The sequence below is a fragment of the Nicotiana tomentosiformis genome, chromosome 12 (genome assembly GCF_000390325.3).
Source record: "Nicotiana tomentosiformis chromosome 12, ASM39032v3, whole genome shotgun sequence".
NCBI lineage: Eukaryota > Viridiplantae > Streptophyta > Magnoliopsida > Solanales > Solanaceae > Nicotiana > Nicotiana tomentosiformis.
The window spans coordinates 98,492,826-98,509,768 of record NC_090823.1 but is presented as its reverse complement, the minus strand read 5'-3'; the positions used below and the strand labels follow the sequence as shown (position 1 = coordinate 98,509,768).

Here is a 16,943-nt window from a genome sequence, read left to right as displayed (position 1 = left end):
CAGTGGGGCAGTGAGATCTTGCTCGTCAGACTGGCCAGCTGGTGCCTCTGCTAATGGTGCTGCTGGGTCAGCTGGTACTGATGAATCTGTCTCCATCAGTAGGTCAAAGGGAAAATCCCCTGTTGCTGCTATCTTCTTCACCTCCCTGCTCAAACTCTCCATTGCTTTTTTTGAAGCCTGGGATTTCCTCATCTTCTTCACCTGCTTGGTCAACTCCTCAATAGCACCCCCGTGAGCCACCAGAGTATCCATAACAGTCTTCTGGTTGTCCAAAATCTTTTTCAATGTTTCCTCCACTGAAGGAGGGACCTATGGTGCTGCTGGGGTGGAGGACTGTGCTGCAACAGTACCGGATATGTTAGACAACTTAGAAGTGGTTGTCTGCATCCAGTTATTGAGGCTCGCCAAAGTCTGGGATACTCGCAGCGCAGTGAGAGGATAAGCGGATGAGGCTGGCACCGGTACTGCAGCTGATGGCCTAGAAGATGAAGATTGTGGCATGGCAGTTATTCCGGTGGAAGGCCCGGCTGCTGTGGAAGGCATGGGAGCTGTAGATGGCTCAGCAGTAGCCTCAGAACCCACCACCGATGGCTCGTTGGACTGACCAACGGTAGTAGTGATCTTACCCTTGATTTTTGGGTTGTCAGCACCCTGCAGGTGGTACCATGAGAAAGGCTTCTTGGCCTTTACTTTTGTGTCATATGGCCTCGGCTCCACCTTGGCATCATTGAAATACTCTGTGAGGGTTTTTTGATAAGGGTAGGACTTTTTACTTTTTCAGACCGCCAATGTGATGTTGGTTGAAATGATGGCACCCACATTGATTGGGTACCCCGCCATAATAGAAGCCACCAAAATTGCCCGGGAAAGTGGGAGGTTGTTCTCATTCAAACTCGGATCAATTCGGCTACACACGAAGGTTTCCCACCCTTTAGCTTCAAAATTTAGGGTGACCCAGAGGATAGGAACTCCTGCTATAATCCATGGTGGTGATGGCCCTCGAGCGGCCAAAATCTTAGCTAGCCATGGGTGAGCTGCGTCACCCAAAGCCAACTTCTCTAGGTACTGGACTGCCTTCACGTCTTCGAATCCCACATAAGTGTTCAAAGAGAAGGCATCGAAGCGGACATTCAAATTTCTCACCTTTGTCACTTTCATCCCCTTCTTGATGTGAGCCACATTGGCGTAGAACTCCCTGACCAAGTGCTCATTTGCATCGATGACATTGTGGGTGAACCACTTCCACCCCTTGCGCTCGTGGAACTGTCTAAGGACATTTGGATTATGAATATCCCAATCCTTGAATAAGAATTGTCGCTCAAGTGTAAGCGACCTCTGAGGCCACAATTCCCGGAACCTGTTGAAGGTTGTCAAGCTCACGAACCGATCCTCCCATATTTCCTTTTTCTTCGACCTCTCAAGGCCGCCCACTTGAATGTCCCCCCCTACCATCATCTGGGACATTATCATCATCGCATCAATAGGTACTGGTGCCGGAGGAGTAGGTATAGAGGAGGGCTCGGAACCCCCAGAAGAACTAGATATAGGTTTGTCGCGCAATTGAAAACGCCCAGTGGGTTGGGATGGTTGGACCTCCATTGAATGACCCTCGGAGGCTTCCCTGGATGGGGCATAGGAACTGGATTCTGAGGGCTCTGTGGCCCTTCCTCTCCCGGTGGTCGGCTTTTTAGCAATAGATTTTGATTGCACTCGCAAAGGGCGAGTGCCTTTTCATCTACCTCGGGAAGGTTCACCTCTCCCTTTTGATGTATCGCCTCAACCACGTGATCTACCCATTTCCTGCAATACAAGGTGCATAGGTCAGTTGAGTTTAAAACACTTCAAACATTTACAGAACAATTGCAGCACAACAAAAATCAAAGGAGACAGTGCGGACTGCACAATTTTAAGTGTGGCCGCAGACTGTCTAGTGCGAACCGCACAATTTTAAAGTGCGGTCGCACACCCTGAAGTGCGGACTGCACAATTGTGAGTATGGCCGCACATCAATTGTGCGAACCTCACAATTTTAAGTGCGACCGCACAAGTCCAGTCCTGAGATACTGATTCTCTGAAGTTTACAAGTGCGATCACACACAGTTTTATGCGGCCGCATAATTTTGAGTGTGGTCCGCACTTTTCAAGCACAATATTTTCCCTAATCAAGTGGTCTGTGGACCGCACAAATTTGTGTGCGGCCACACAATTTGAGCATTTACGATAGTAAAGTTAGGGTTCATGCAACTTTTTTTAATTTAGACATGACATGCACAAATTAATATAATTAATGATCTACCGAGTCCCTAATGAACATATATGAAACTACCCACATGATTTCAAGCACCCATGACTAACAATTGACATTTTATGTCTAACAACTCACACCAAAAAATAACAAAAACTAAAAGAAATTGCAAAATCTAAAGATGTAATGAACATACCAGTTTTGAAGGATGTAGGTAAGAATCTACACTGATGAAATGAAGGAAGATTGTGAACTAATTGATTGTGCACTGTGTTTGCTTAGGGTTCAAGACATCAGAGTGGTAAAGTTGTGAATAGTGTCTCGAGGTTCTATTTGTAGGTTGATCAAGTCGCCCCAAACTTAAGGCGAGTGCGGACCGCACTCTTTACCTAGACCTTGAAGCAACTTTGCGGTCCGCATATAAGTGAGTGCGTCCACATAATTTGTGCAGATCGCACAATTTTATGTGTGGCCGCAGATTGGCTATGAACTTTTGACAGGCCAACTTCAGAGAACTTACAATTTTTTCTTCCACTTGTGCGACCGCACACAGAATTGTGCGACCGCAGAGTGATTTCTGATTCTGCCTTTAGAATTGTGCGGTCCGCACAATTAATGTGTGATCCGCACTCTTTCAACACTTAGCCCAAAATTTTGACACAGTCCCTACAATGCACATCTATTCCTGCATACACTTTAAAACTAGTTAGCAAAAAACAAAGCCTATCTAATGAAAAAGAAAAAGAAAAACACACATGGGTTGCCTCCCAAGAAGCGCCTGATTTAACGTCGCAGCACGACGCAGGTTACCATCAATCACTTGAAATGAATTAATGCTATAACGTGGCCATCATCAACTTTGCCAAGATAGTGTTTCACCTGGTGACCATTGACTCTAAACACTTCGTCATTCTTGTTCTTCAAGTCTAATGCACCAAAGGGTGTCACATGCACAACCTCAAATGGACCACTCCAATTGGATTTCAACTTTCCCGAAAACATTCGCAACTGAGAATTGAACAATAGCACAAGATCGCCTTCTTTGAACTCCTTGTTTCGGATGTACTTGTCATGGAGGTAATTTATTTTGTCCTTGTACAAGGACAAACTTGAATATGCATGGAACCGAAATTCATCAAGCTCATTCAATTGTGCCACCCTTAAGTTGGCGGCGACATCCCATTCAAGATTAAGCTTCTTCAATGCCCACATAGCCTTGTGCTCAAGTTCCACCGGTAGGTGACAAGCTTTCCCGAACACTAACCGATACGGAGACATACCAATCGGTGTTTTGTAAGCCGTCCTATAAGCCCAAAGAGCATCATCAAGTTTCTTTGACCAATCCGTCCGGTTGGTATTCACGATCTTTGACAAAATACTCTTGATCTCCCAGTTGAAAACTTCAACTTGCCCGCTTGCTTGAGGATGATAGGGGGTCGACACTTTGTGAGTAACACCATACTTTGTAAGTAAGGTATCAAAAACTTTATTGCAAAAGTGCGATCCCTCATGACTAATAATGGCCCTTGGAGTACCAAAACTTGTGAAGATGTTCTTTTTCAAAAATGTTACCACACCCCGAGCTTCATTGTTGGGCAAGTCACGGCTTCAATCCACTTTGACACATAATCCACAGCTACCAATATGTAAGTGTTCCCACAAGAGCTCATGAACGGACCCATGAAATCAATGCCCCACACATCAAAAATGTTAATCTCCAAGATGGTGATGAGGAGCATCTCATTTTTCTTAGAAATCCCACCGGCCCTTTGACATTCATCAAAATGCTTGACGCGATCGCTAGCATCCTTGTAAAGAGTAGGCCAATAGAATCCACAAATCAACACTTTTGTTGTCGTTCTAGCTCCACCATGGTGACCACCATATGGCGAAAAGTGGCAAGCATCAAGAATTTCCATTTGTTCCTCCTCCGGTACACATCGTCGAATCATACCATCGGTATAAATTCGGAAGAGATAAGGCTCATCCCAATAATAGTCAAGGCAATCCCGCTTGAGCTTCTCCTTTTGGTTTGAAGAGAACTCATTCGGTACAATGCCACTCACAAGATAATTGGCAAAGTCGACGAACCATGGCATCCCGATCATAGAAATGGCTAAGAGTTGCTCGACAGGAAATGAATCATTTATCTCAAGGCCATCATGTGGCCTCCCCTCCTCCTCCAAACGAGACAAGTGGTCTGCCACTTGGTTTTCACTACCTTTGCGATCTTGAATCTCTAGATCAAACTCTTACAAAAGAAGCACCCACCACATTAGTTTTACTTTAGAATCTTTCTTGCTCATCAAATATCGAAGCGCCGCATGGTCGGTGTGAACAATCACCTTTGTACCTATCAAGTACGGGCGGAAATTTTCCATAGCAAAAACAATAGCAAAGAGCTCTTTTTCGGTCACTGTGTAGTTGAATTGGGCATCATTCATGGTCTTACTAGCATAATAGACCGGATGGAAGATTTTGTTGATACGCTGCCCCAAAACTGCTCCGACCACCACATCACTTGCGTCACACATGAGCTTAAAAGGCAAGCTCCAATCTGGTGCGGTGATAATAGGAGTAGTAGTCAACTTGAACTTGAGCAATTCGAATGCCTTCATACAATCCTTGTTGAAATGGAACTTGGCATCCTTCTCCAAAGGTTTACACAAGGGGTTCACCACCTTAGAAAAGTCCTTGATAAATCGGCGATAGAACCCCGCATGACCCAAGAAACTCCTCACTCCCTTCACAGAGGTAGGGGAGGGAGTTTGGAGATCACCTCAATTTTGGCCTTGTCGACCTCAATACCATGCTTTGAAATTTTGTGGCCGAGGACTATGCCTTCTTCGACCATGAAGTGACATTTCTCCCAATTCAAAACCAAGTTTGTCTCCCCACATCTTGCCAAGACCTTATCCAATTGTTCAAGCAATCATTGAAGGAATTCCCAACCACAGAGAAATCATCCATAAAGACCTCAAGAAAATCCTCCACCATGTCGGTGAAAATGGCCATCATATACCGTTGAAAAGTCGTTGGTGCATTGCATAACCCAAATGGCATCTGCAAGAATGCGAAAGTACCATAGGGATAAGTGAAAGTAGTCTTTTCTTGGTCCTCGGGAGCAATGAGAATTTGATTATAGCCGGAATATCCATCAAGGAAATAATAAAAAGCTCGTCCGGCCAACCTGTCAAGCATTTGATCAAGAAATGGAAGCGAAAAATGATCTTTTCGAATGACTTTGTTGAGATTCTGATAGTCCATGCACACTCTCCCCCCAGTCACCGTTCTTGTAGGAATAAATTCGTTCTTGTCGTTGGTGACCACAGTCATGCCCCCTTTCTTTGGGACATATTGCACCAGAGAGGTCCACGAGCTGTCGGAAATGGGGTAAACTACCCCGGCATCCAACCATTTAATGATCTCCTTCTTTACCACCTCTTGCATTGCTTTATTTAACATTCTTTGATGTTTAATGTAGGGTTTGGCATCCTTCTCCAGAATAATCTTTTTCATGAAAAAGGCGGGGCTTATACCTTGAATATCCGCCAGTATCCATCCTATAGATTTCTTCCTCTTTTGAAGCACCGCAAAAGTAGAATCTACCTGCACGTTAGTCAAGCAAGAGGAAAGAATAACAGGTAAAGTAGAACATGGGCCAAGAAACTCATACCTGAGATGTGAAGGCAATGGCTTTAACTCCAAAGTGGGAGGCTCCTCGATTGAGGGCTTTGTTGGAGGAGTCTTCCGGTTCTCAAGATCTAAGGACAATTTTCGGGGTTCATAAGTATACGACCCCATTCCTTGTAATGCATTTACACATTCCATATAGTTATCCTTTTCATCATCATCATGATTAAGCAATGCGGCCTCCAAAGTATCATCAACATTCATCATGGCACTAGCATCATCAACAATCACCTCGGTCACTAAGTCCACAAACAAAATAACTTCGTTGCTATTCGGTTGCCTCATAGATTTGCACACATGGAAAATCACCTTTTCATCGCCCACCTGAAAGGTGAGCTCACCGGCTTCCACATCAATAAGAGCCTTCCCCGTAGGAAGGAAAGGTCTACCCAAAATAATAGGCACCTCATAGTCCATTTCACAGTCAAGGATCACAAAGTTCGTCGGGGGGATGAACTTATCAACACGAACCAACACATCATCAATAATACCCAATGGTCTCTTCATAGTACGATCCGCCATTTGTAACCTCAAAGATGTGGGTCTTGGTTGCCCAATTCTCAAAGTTTTGAACATCGAGTAGGACATCAAGTTGATACTCGCCCCTAGATCACATAGAGCTTTGGCAAAGTCGGCGCTTTCAATAGTGCAAGAGATTGTAAAAGAGCCGGGATCTTCCAATTTCTGAGCCATTGAGTGTACAATAGCACTTACTTGATGTGTCATCTTGATAGTCTCACAATTCATTGATCTTTTCTTTGTCACCAAACCTTTCATGAACTTTGCATAACCGGGAATTTGTTCCAACACCTCAACCAATGGCACATTAATGGATAAGCTCTTCATCATGTCAATAAACTTCTTGAATTGGTTCTCACTATTTTGCTTGGCGAGCCTTTTAGGGTATGAGGGAGGAGGCCTTGGCATTGGTTCCTTGGCCTTTGGCACTACCAGTTCTGGTATGTCAATCACGTGTTCCCTAGACGTGTTCACTTCTTCTTGGGTCTCCTCCACACTCTCACCAATATCAATTTTCACTTCTTCATTAGCTTGAACCACATTGCTTGGAATCTCATCTTCTTGAACAACTACATCATCATCCACAATTCTTCTTTGATTTGAGGTGGTTGCATCTTCACCTCTTCCACTCCTTGTTATTACGGCCATGGCATATCCCATGTTGTTCCCACCCTTCGGGTTCACCACCATATCACTAGGTAGTTTCCCCTTAGGATGAGTGTTTAAAGCTTGCGAGATTTGCCCTAATTGAACTTTCAAATTGCAGATTGAAGTGTTGTGAGAGGCTAATTGAGCATCGGAGTCGGCATTTTTCTCCATCATTTGTTTGAACATATTTTCAATCTGTCCCATCTCATTGTTGGAAGAACTAGAACCTTGAGACGGATAAGGAGGCGATTTGTTTGGTTGTTGATACATCGGGGGCCTTTGAGAGCCAGGCCCCCGATTCCCTTGGTTACCATTCCAACCCCCTTGGTTGTTGCCTCCCCAATATCCTTGATTGTTGCCACCCCAATTGCCTTGGTTGCCTTGATTGTTCCAATTGCCTTGATTATTATTATTGTTCCAATTGCCTTGATTGTTGGTACCACCACTCCAATTGCCTTGGTGGTTTTGATTGTTCCAATTTCCTTGATTTCATTGAGATCGTCATTGTTGATTCGTGCTTTGAGAGTTGTTCCTTTGCCCTTGATAATTATTCACATATTGCACTTCTTCCTCTTGCTCATTATATGATTCGTCTTGGTTGAACCCACTATCATCTTGCACAAATTGTTCTACACGGTTTTGCACTTGTTGACCCTTTTGCCTTCGCTTGCTCACCATAATCTTGACACCTTCAATTGCATTTACTTTCTTAGGACCTTGAACCTGTTGAAGTTGAGCTTTGGCCAATTGATTCATTGTAGTGGTTAACTCGGCAATTGGTTGCCCATGATCGTGCAATTCTTTGTGTAGATGAATCACATTTGGATCACCTTGAGGAATATTTGCTCTACTTTGCCATGCCGATGAGATATCCTCCATTTCATCTAAGATTTTGCAAGCTTCGACATATGGTATTGTCATGAAATTTCCACCGGCAAGTTGGTTGACCACGCATTGATTGGTAGTATTGATCCCCATGTAGAAGGTTTGTTGAATCATAGCCTCGGTCATGTCATTATTCGGGCACTCTTTCACTATAGTGCAGTATCTTTCCCAAATTTCGTGCAATGGCTCATTAGGTTCTTGCTTGAACGCTAGAATCTCATCCCGAAGTGTAGCCATATGTCCCGGAGAGAAACATTTGGCAATGAATATTTCCACCAACTCATCCCATGTATGGATGGAACGATTGGGCAATCTCTCTAACCAGTCCAATGCCTTTCCCCGTAGAGAAAATGGAAATAGCCTCAACCACAGCGCGTCCTCGGAAATATTGGTTTGTTTGCTCCCCCAACAAGTATCCACGAGCCCTTTGAGATGCTTGTAAGAATTTTGACTCGGAGCCCCGGTGAAAAATCCTCGTTGCTCAAGCAGTGTAAGCATCACATTGGTGATTTAGAAATTGCCCGCCCTAATGCGGGGCGGGATTATGGCACTTGCGTACCCTTCATTCGGCAATACCTGGTGTGGAGCCACTCTTGGTGGATTTGGGGGAGAAACAGGAATATTGTCTTAAGGCTGCCGGCCTCGTCTATTTGCTTGAGGTTCAAGAGGAACCTCTTCAACGGGGTCATCTTCCACGTCCACATTCCCCAAAGGCATGTTTCTGAGAGGATCATTGTTGAGAGCAATTATTTTGTACCTCCAATCGATTCACAAAAAGGTTAGTAACCCGGAAGGAAAAGAAGACAAGTCGCACACAAAACCAAATATATAGCTAAATCTGTTTTTAACTCTCCGATAACGACGCCAAAAATTGATGTCGCCCAAACTCACACCACTAATTTAGGTTGCGAGACAGTCGATGCAATAAAAAAAAAACCAACGCAAGTCAGGGTCGATTCCATAGGGAGCTTGATGTGGGATTAGGTATATACCTAGTGTGAATGTATGACATTCCTAAGATTACACTTCCATATTTCTAATTATTGTTTCTACTTCTACTTTTATTCTAAGGCTTGTAATTGTAAAGCTAAGAAACAATGTTTTTGGTTTTGGTTGTTTTTCAAGTTATAAATGATCTAGGGTTGCGACTTCTACCCAGTTGGTTATCTAACGGATTTAAAGCTTTAGGGCATATTTGGTTGATCGGGATACAATATAGCAATCACACGTAATTACTCACTCTATACCTCTCGGTAGTTTGAGTGATTTTGCCCAATGCTTTCTCAAGACCAAATAGGTATCTCACGAAACAAGTGATAAATGCTCAAATCGGGTCTTACTATCTCTAGATTCGACCATTTAATTGGGGCTATCAATTTCTCGAGTTCACCCCAATTTCTTGTTAGCCAAATTTTCCTAGACTTAGTCTCACCTTTTCAAGTATAAACTAAGTCAATTAGGCATGAATCAACGTTTGCAACCATCAATTCTCAAATTCAAGCAAGAATTAGGCTGAAATTCATATACCCAATCACAAATAAGCCCTAAATCAATCACCCATTAAGTACCCATACTAGGGTAAAAATATCTGACAAACTTTCCCCTGCGAAGGTGCGGCCGCACAATTCTATGTGCAGTCCATACTTTGAGACTGGCTGGTGGGTATGGCTTTCTGCGGTCGCACAAAAGTGAGATGCGGTCTCACTTCCTTTAATTGTGCGGACCGCACATTTCTGAGTGTGGTCGTACTCTTACTATTGGACTGGATCATGGTTTCATTCTGCGGACCGCACATTTATGAGTGCGACCGCATTTTGGCATCCTGCGGCCACATAATAATAGTGCGGTCCACACATCTTCAAGCTCTCAAACTTCAACTCTCTGAATCTAGTCTTCTGCTGCCGCATAATAATTGTGTGGTCCACACTCTGTGAAGAATTCTTATCGGTGCATCTTCAGAGTTTGCAGCCGCACACAGTATTGTGCGGTCCGCACTGTATCCCTTTTTGCCTTGTTTTTATTATTGTCCAATTTTACTCCTTTTTGAGTTGATTTTCACTTCTTTGGCTCGTTTCCAAATATTCTTGCAAGAAAGCATATTTCATTAGTTCTCGGGAATACCTTTAAGAATTTTTGAGCTAAAACGTAAGTAATAGAGAGCAAATAAGCGGTCAAAATCTCTACTTATCAGGAAACCTCTGGTGTTTAATAAAACACAACATGGCCTCTACATCTTGCACCTACCTCCCGCAACATCATCTACTTCCTACACTACTTCTATTCAACCATCTACTTTTACTTGTTCTCATAATTTTGCTTTTATCTGCTTTTGATAAGGAAGATGTTTAGTGTTCTATTTCTTTTATTCCATTTGTAAATACTTCACATCTGAATAAAATGGATACTCTTTGGCATAGTAGATTGGGGCATATTCCTTTTGTTAATCTGATGTCTATTTCTTCTTTACTTTCTCATAAACAGGATTTTATTTGTAATATTTGTCCAATGGCAAGGCAAACTAGACTACCCTTTCCAGATAGCACAATTCACATAAATTCACCTTTTTAGTTAATTTATATTGACACTTGGGGCCCCTATCATGATCCTACACATGATGGGTGTAAATATTTTCTAACAATTGTTGATGATTTTACATGAACTCATTTACTAAAGACCAAATCAAATGCTTTTCCTATTCTAAAAGCTTTTATTGCTATGGTCCACACACAGTTCAATTCTAAGGTATTAACTGTGAGAACTGACAATACCATAGAGCTGGGATCTGGGCCTTCTAACTCTTCATTTTTGGCTGAACATGTCGTTATTCATCATACTTCCTGTCCCTACACCCCTCAACAAAATGGGGTTGTGGAGATAAAGCATAGACATTTACTTGCAACATCCAGGGCTCTTTTTTTTTACTCTAAGGTACCTATAAAATACTGGGGGGGGGGAGGGGGGAGGGATTTGTACTCACTGCTACTTATCTGATCAATAGATTTTCTTCTAAATTGCTTTAGAATAAATCTCATTTTGAGTTATTATTTTTTGGTTCAGCTCCAGTTTATTCTCATATGAGGGTATTTGGTTGCCTTTGCTATGCTTCTAAGCCTCATGTTCATAGAGATAAATTTACCAACAGGTCTATTCATGCAGTTTTTATGGGGTACCCATTTGGGATGAAAGGTTACCAACTTCTTAGTCTAGATACTAAAATATTTTTTGTTTCTAGAGATGTTATCTTCCATGAATTGATTTTTCCTTTTGCCATGTTGTCCTCTACTTCTTCATTTTCCTCTTCCTCTTCCTCCATATTTTATCCTACCATTTTTTCTTATGACAATGATATTCCCTCTCCTTCTCTTTCTTCTTCCCATGTTTCTGCACCTACTTCTGGTTCTTCTCCTCCTTCTGCTCTTCCTCTTTATGATTTATCTACTTCTAGTCCTTCTCCTTCTTCATCTTCTGTTCCACTTCCTGATTCCTTTTCCACTTCTGAACCTTCTTTTTCTGTCACTCCTGCTCAGTTCCTTTTTCCTACCAGCCCAGCATCCATTGCCCCATCTATGCCAAATGAACCAGATTCTCTACATTTGAGAAAATCTACCAAAACTCATGCTCCTCTCCCTTATCTTAAAGACTATGTTTGTTCTTCTGTATCTACTTCCTTCCTCTAGGGCCTGAGTCTAAGCAACCTAAGGCACAAATAATACTTTCCGAGCCTCACTCTTATTCTCAAGCTGCTTTGGTGCCTGAATGGCAAGAAGCAATGAGAAAAGAATTTGAGGCTCTGGAGGCTAATCATACGTGGTTTGTTGTTCCATTACTTGTTGGGAAGAAGGCTATTGGGAGTAAATGGGAATATAAAATCAAATTTAAGGCTGATGGGTCTGTGGAAAGGTATAAAGTTAGGTTAGTGGTTAGGGTGATACACAAACTGCTGGAGTAGATTACAATAAAAAAATTTCCCCTGTAGTCAAGATGACTACTGTCAAATGTCTCATTGCCATAGCTGTAAAGAAACATTAGCCATTTTTCTAGCTTCATGTAAATAACGCCTTTCTTCATGGAGATTTGGATGAGGAGGTGTATATGAAACTTTCTCAAGGTTTTTTTGTTGATTCTTCAACCAGTTCTGCCTAACCTTTTGTTTGCATACTTCAAAAATCTCTTTATGGGCTCAAACAAGCTTCTAGGCAATGGTATGCCAACTTTCCAATTCACTTTGTGCTAAAGGGTTTGTTAATTCTCTTAATGATTATAGTTTGTTCACAAAGAGATCTGGTAATTCTGTGATAATTTTGGCAATATATGTAGATGACATTATTCTAACAGGGAATGATGCATCAGAAATTTCTGCATTAAAATCTTATCTTGATGATCAATTCAAAATAAAGGATTTGGGACACTTGAACTATTTTTGGAGATTGAAGTGACTTCCACTTCTGCTAGTCTATTGTTAAATCAAAGAAAATTCATTTTGGACTTATTGTCTGATCACAAGTGCGCTGAAGTTTCTCCTCTGGATCTTACTTTGAAATTGAAGGCTGCTGACGGGGGTTTGCTTCCTAATCACGAGCTGTATCGAAGTCTCATTGGGAAATTCAATTTTCTTACCCATACAAGACATGACTTGAGTTTTGATGTACAACATCTCAGTTAGTTTCTTCAATCTCCTCGAATTCCATATTATTTTGCTGTTATCCATTTACTGCGCTATCTCAAAGGGGCATCTGATTATGGTATACTTCTTAACGACTCTTATGCTTTTGCTTTGCATGGTTATTGTGATAGTGACTGGGTTGCTTGCCCTCATTCCTGCAAGTCTGTGACTGATTTCTTTGTGCTTCTTGGCAGGAGTCCTGTGTCTTGAAAGCCCAAGAAACAGTCAGTTGTTTCTCTCAACTGCACTTAAGTTGAATATCGTGCTTTGAGTAATTTGGTTGCAGAGTTGACTTGGTTGACTCGATTGTTAGCAGATTTGTGTGTGGAAGGTGTGACTCATGTGTCTATGTTTTGTGATAATCAATCAGCCTTGCATATTGCTCGTAATCCTGTGTTCCATGAGCGTACTAAGCATATCAAGGTTCATTGTCATTTTGTTCGGAGAAAGCTTTCTGATGATCTTATTGCCTTGTTTATAGTCAGTATTGCAAATCAGTTGGCAGATATATTGACTAAGCCCCTCACTGGTTTATCCCATCATGGTTTTCTTTCCAAGTTGAAGGTGCTCCCCCCCCCCCCCAACTCCCTCCCCCCCGGGGAGGTGTTGGCTTGTAAAAAGGCGAGCAGTTATCTTAGCAGATATTGTTAGGGCCCAATTGTATTTATTTACTTAGTTGTATAGTTAGGCCCAATAGTAATAGAGTGGAATATTCATTTCATCTTGAGTTGTAACTATCCGACCCATATTGTTTCTGTATATAATAGAGAAAATCCGACTCTAGAAAATTCAAATGCTCATTTTACATTTTACACAAAAATATTTTATCTCTGTTCTCTCTCTATCTCTCTCATATTCCAATTTCTCACTTCACAATTGCGAGATTACAATGAGTTTTACAATAAATGATGGAAAATGTTTAAACAACGGGTGTCAAATGCGAATATAAGTCCTGAATTTGACTATGTCAAAGTATCAAATGTGAATATAAGAAAAGAAAGGAGAGTGCTGTGAACCAATCATAGTTGAGAACTTGAGATGATAGATTCATGCAAAAGTTGAGTCGAGAGGCTATAATGTAAAAATAGTAGTAATAGATTAAAGACAAAAACAAAATATTGGCAGCTAGCTGAAGAATGTTAAAGAAAATGAAAGTAGAGGCATCTTCGCACATGGATCGTGGTCATCGGAGGACCCCCAAAAAATTTTAACATTCCTTAAACAAATGCGAAACATTTTTCGTTGTTTGTTTTAATATGAAACTGAAAATTTAAATTACAGGAGTATTATGTAAGACGTATTAAAGGAGTAGAGGAGCATCTTGGTACATACCCAACTACGTACGTACCATTGTCGAATAAAGAGCAGCTTATGTTGATCAAACTTTTTCTTCTTTAAAACTTTCTTAAAATACATATTTTTCTGTTAGTCACAACTCTGTGTAAGAAATTTTTCTCGATTGGCTTCAACACTCAGTAGTTCATAATTTGGAAAGCGTTTGGAGAATACAACATTTTAATTATCAGATTCGATTTTCGGAAATTCGTAAATTTGAAGGATGGTAACGTTGCTGAAATCCAGTGAAAATAAAAGCAACAAACTGGATCTCCTTCCCCATTCAGTGATTGACTAATTCAAAGCTTTTACTTTGCCCAATGTTTGGATTTTTGACTAGTAAGGTTTACTCATTTCGCTAAGCATGCTCAATTTGAAAAATAATAAAAATATCTAATCTAATTAAACGTAGAGCAGCGACGAAGAGGATACAAACTCGTACCAAAAAGTGATACGTTCGAGCATACTAATTATGTGTTATTTCCTTCCATTTATTAAAAGAAGTAAGCAGGTTTCTCAAATTAAAGCATTCTAAAATTTACAAGAAAAAAAAACCCCTATTTTTGAGCCTAGCTATTCGAAAAATAAAAAGCATGGTGTCAAAGTTAAAACTACTGTCATCGACAATATAAGAACCAAAAATAGAGCTGGTGCGCTAAACCTGGTTAATTACCGTAATTCTGCTGTTTGCACTGTCGATGTATAGATGAAATTTAAATTTCTTCAATAATACTCTGTATAAACAGCAAGGCACTGGTTACAAACATTTTTAAAACCAATGGCACGTATGACGTACCCACTCAAACTCTTATATATATCCTCCTTCCCCCACTCGACAAAACACCACATTTTCTCATCCAAACATCTAAAAAAAACTGAGAAAAATGTCAGCGTGCAGCAAGATCCGCCACATAGTCATGTTCCGCCAAATGCTACAACGGTGGAGGAAGAAGGCCGCTACGGCTGCCCGTCGCCGTGTCCCGACCGACGTACCTTCGGGACACATGGCAGTCACAGTGGGCGCCAGTTGCAAGAGATTTGTAGTCCGTGCAACCTACTTGAACCACCCGATGTTCAAGAAACTGTTGTCACGGGCAGAGGAAGAGTTTGGTTTTACTAACTCTGGCCCTTTAGCCATTCCTTGTGACGAATATTTGTTTGAAGAGTTACTTCGTTACTTGGCTCGCTTCGACTCTCCTAATAACGACATTATGGCACGGTCCATGAACTTTGAAGATTTTCAGAGATATTGTCACATGGATATCCGAAGCAACCTTGATTTTTGGGGTGATTCTAGACCCCTTTTGCATTAGCATAAGACACTTCGAGCTAAAGACGGATCAAGATTTTAAGTTAGTGAATACAGATTGTGAGAATAGGTACAGTTTTAGTATAAATACACATTTTCCCCGAAAATTTCTCAATTATTTATTTAAGTTCAAGTGGAGCACAAGTACTGGATGTGCCCAGACCTACTACTTAAATCATGTTCTGAGAATGTGATTGGAGATGGCAAGAAGGTGGACGAGTTGATTCGCCATAGAGTCGTCCCAGGTTTTGAATTGGAGTGAAATTCAAGAACAGAGAGACTATAGAAATTGCAAAATGCAGCAAAGCAACAAGGAAAGAGACAAGAAATGATTAATGTGTACAATTATAGTATTGTTTTGTACTTAATATTTTCCCTAAAGATTGATCATTGTTGATAGAATAGTGGAAATTGCAGAAAAATTAAGCATGTTTGTTCATTATCTGTTGTACATTATAAATAAGCTTATAAATATATACATGGTCTTGAATGGTAAATGAAATATGATACGATGGCTTTTTGTTGTTTAACGTGATGAATAATTGAGTAGTAACGTGCTCGTCGTCGTTGTGGGAGTACTCATAATGCCAGCAACCCACGCGAAACCTATGGGCTCTTTGTATTATGTCTCTTGTTCAGTCCTCTTTAAGATTAGACGTATTATACTTTATTTTTTTGTCACTCATTAAAATAAAAATGCAAATGAAACGCGAAATGCAGTAATTAAATTCCTGCACACTTTGTCCATAGCCTAGTTTGCCTCTACTAAGAATCATATTGGCTACCTCCTTAACAGGAAAAATATGATACACACAATGTTCATCCAAATTAATGGCTATATGTCATGTGATCACTTTATATACACTTCTATCGCTTATACATTATACTTAACTAATTATCACTTCATTAAGAATAACTAATATGACTTGGTGTAAAAATTGAGTTCGAGTAAGTTTTTCTTGTTTAACCCCCTTGGTTGTTTAACTCTTCATAATCGTTTTGAATAATTTGACCTATGTTGTCATTTACTTGAAATTAAATTAGAAACTTGTTAGGAAGAAATGGAGTTGAGAGAATGAAAGGGTAAGGGGGGAGGGTTGAAGCGGGTAGGTGCTAGTTGGAACTAGCTTCAAAAGATTTCTTAAAATTTTTGGAAAAGAAATAATGAAGCTGGCATACAGCTCACGTTTTGGGGACTTTCAACTTCAAATTAAATTAATCCTCTTATTTAATAGTACTAGCTTTCAAGAATATAATGTACTACTAGTATTTGCAAGTGGCAGTATTGCTACTTGTACCATCAATAGAGCAGTTGATCTGCTTCGTTTTTCAAATCATATAACAAGAACAATCGAAGTTTATAGCTTAGGTCCATGCTGATCTGCTAGAAAAGTACATGTAACATTCTTAAATTTTCTGCAGAATTGGAGTAAAAACGATTTGTGGTTAATAAAATAAAAGCTATTATAAATATATATAGGCATAATAGACACGGATACTTACATCGATTTGTGTTTCCGACCCCCTACTCCGCGGGTTTTAAATAGACATTGTATACGGGTGAAACCGAGTTGGTGGGATGCCTCGATTTTCAATGAAGTAAACGGAGCAAGAGACGTGACTGCAAGGAATCGTAATCGAGTCAA

General features: G+C 40.8%; 3 protein-coding genes across 3 annotated transcripts; 2 read left to right on the top strand and 1 right to left on the bottom strand.

The window, feature by feature from the left end:
- Positions 1–7,606: 7,606 nt before the first annotated feature.
- Positions 7,607–8,488, bottom strand: LOC138903099 (uncharacterized). Its single transcript, XM_070191013.1, has one exon. The coding sequence runs from the start codon at positions 8,486–8,488 to the stop codon at positions 7,607–7,609; it is 882 nt and encodes a 293-aa protein (XP_070047114.1).
- Positions 8,489–11,759: 3,271 nt separating this feature from the next.
- Positions 11,760–14,051, top strand: LOC138903098 (uncharacterized). Its single transcript, XM_070191012.1, has 6 exons — positions 11,760–11,890; positions 12,255–12,274; positions 12,388–12,549; positions 12,718–12,849; positions 12,940–13,217; positions 13,935–14,051. The coding sequence occupies exons 1-6, from the start codon at positions 11,760–11,762 to the stop codon at positions 14,049–14,051; spliced, it is 840 nt and encodes a 279-aa protein (XP_070047113.1).
- A 765-nt stretch (positions 14,052–14,816) lies between these two features.
- On the top strand, positions 14,817–15,322 carry LOC104107366 (protein SMALL AUXIN UP-REGULATED RNA 12-like). Its single transcript, XM_009616151.4, has one exon. It carries the CDS (start codon positions 14,873–14,875, stop codon positions 15,299–15,301), a length of 429 nt encoding a protein of 142 aa, XP_009614446.1. The 5' UTR covers positions 14,817–14,872; the 3' UTR covers positions 15,302–15,322.
- Positions 15,323–16,943: the final 1,621 nt, after the last annotated feature.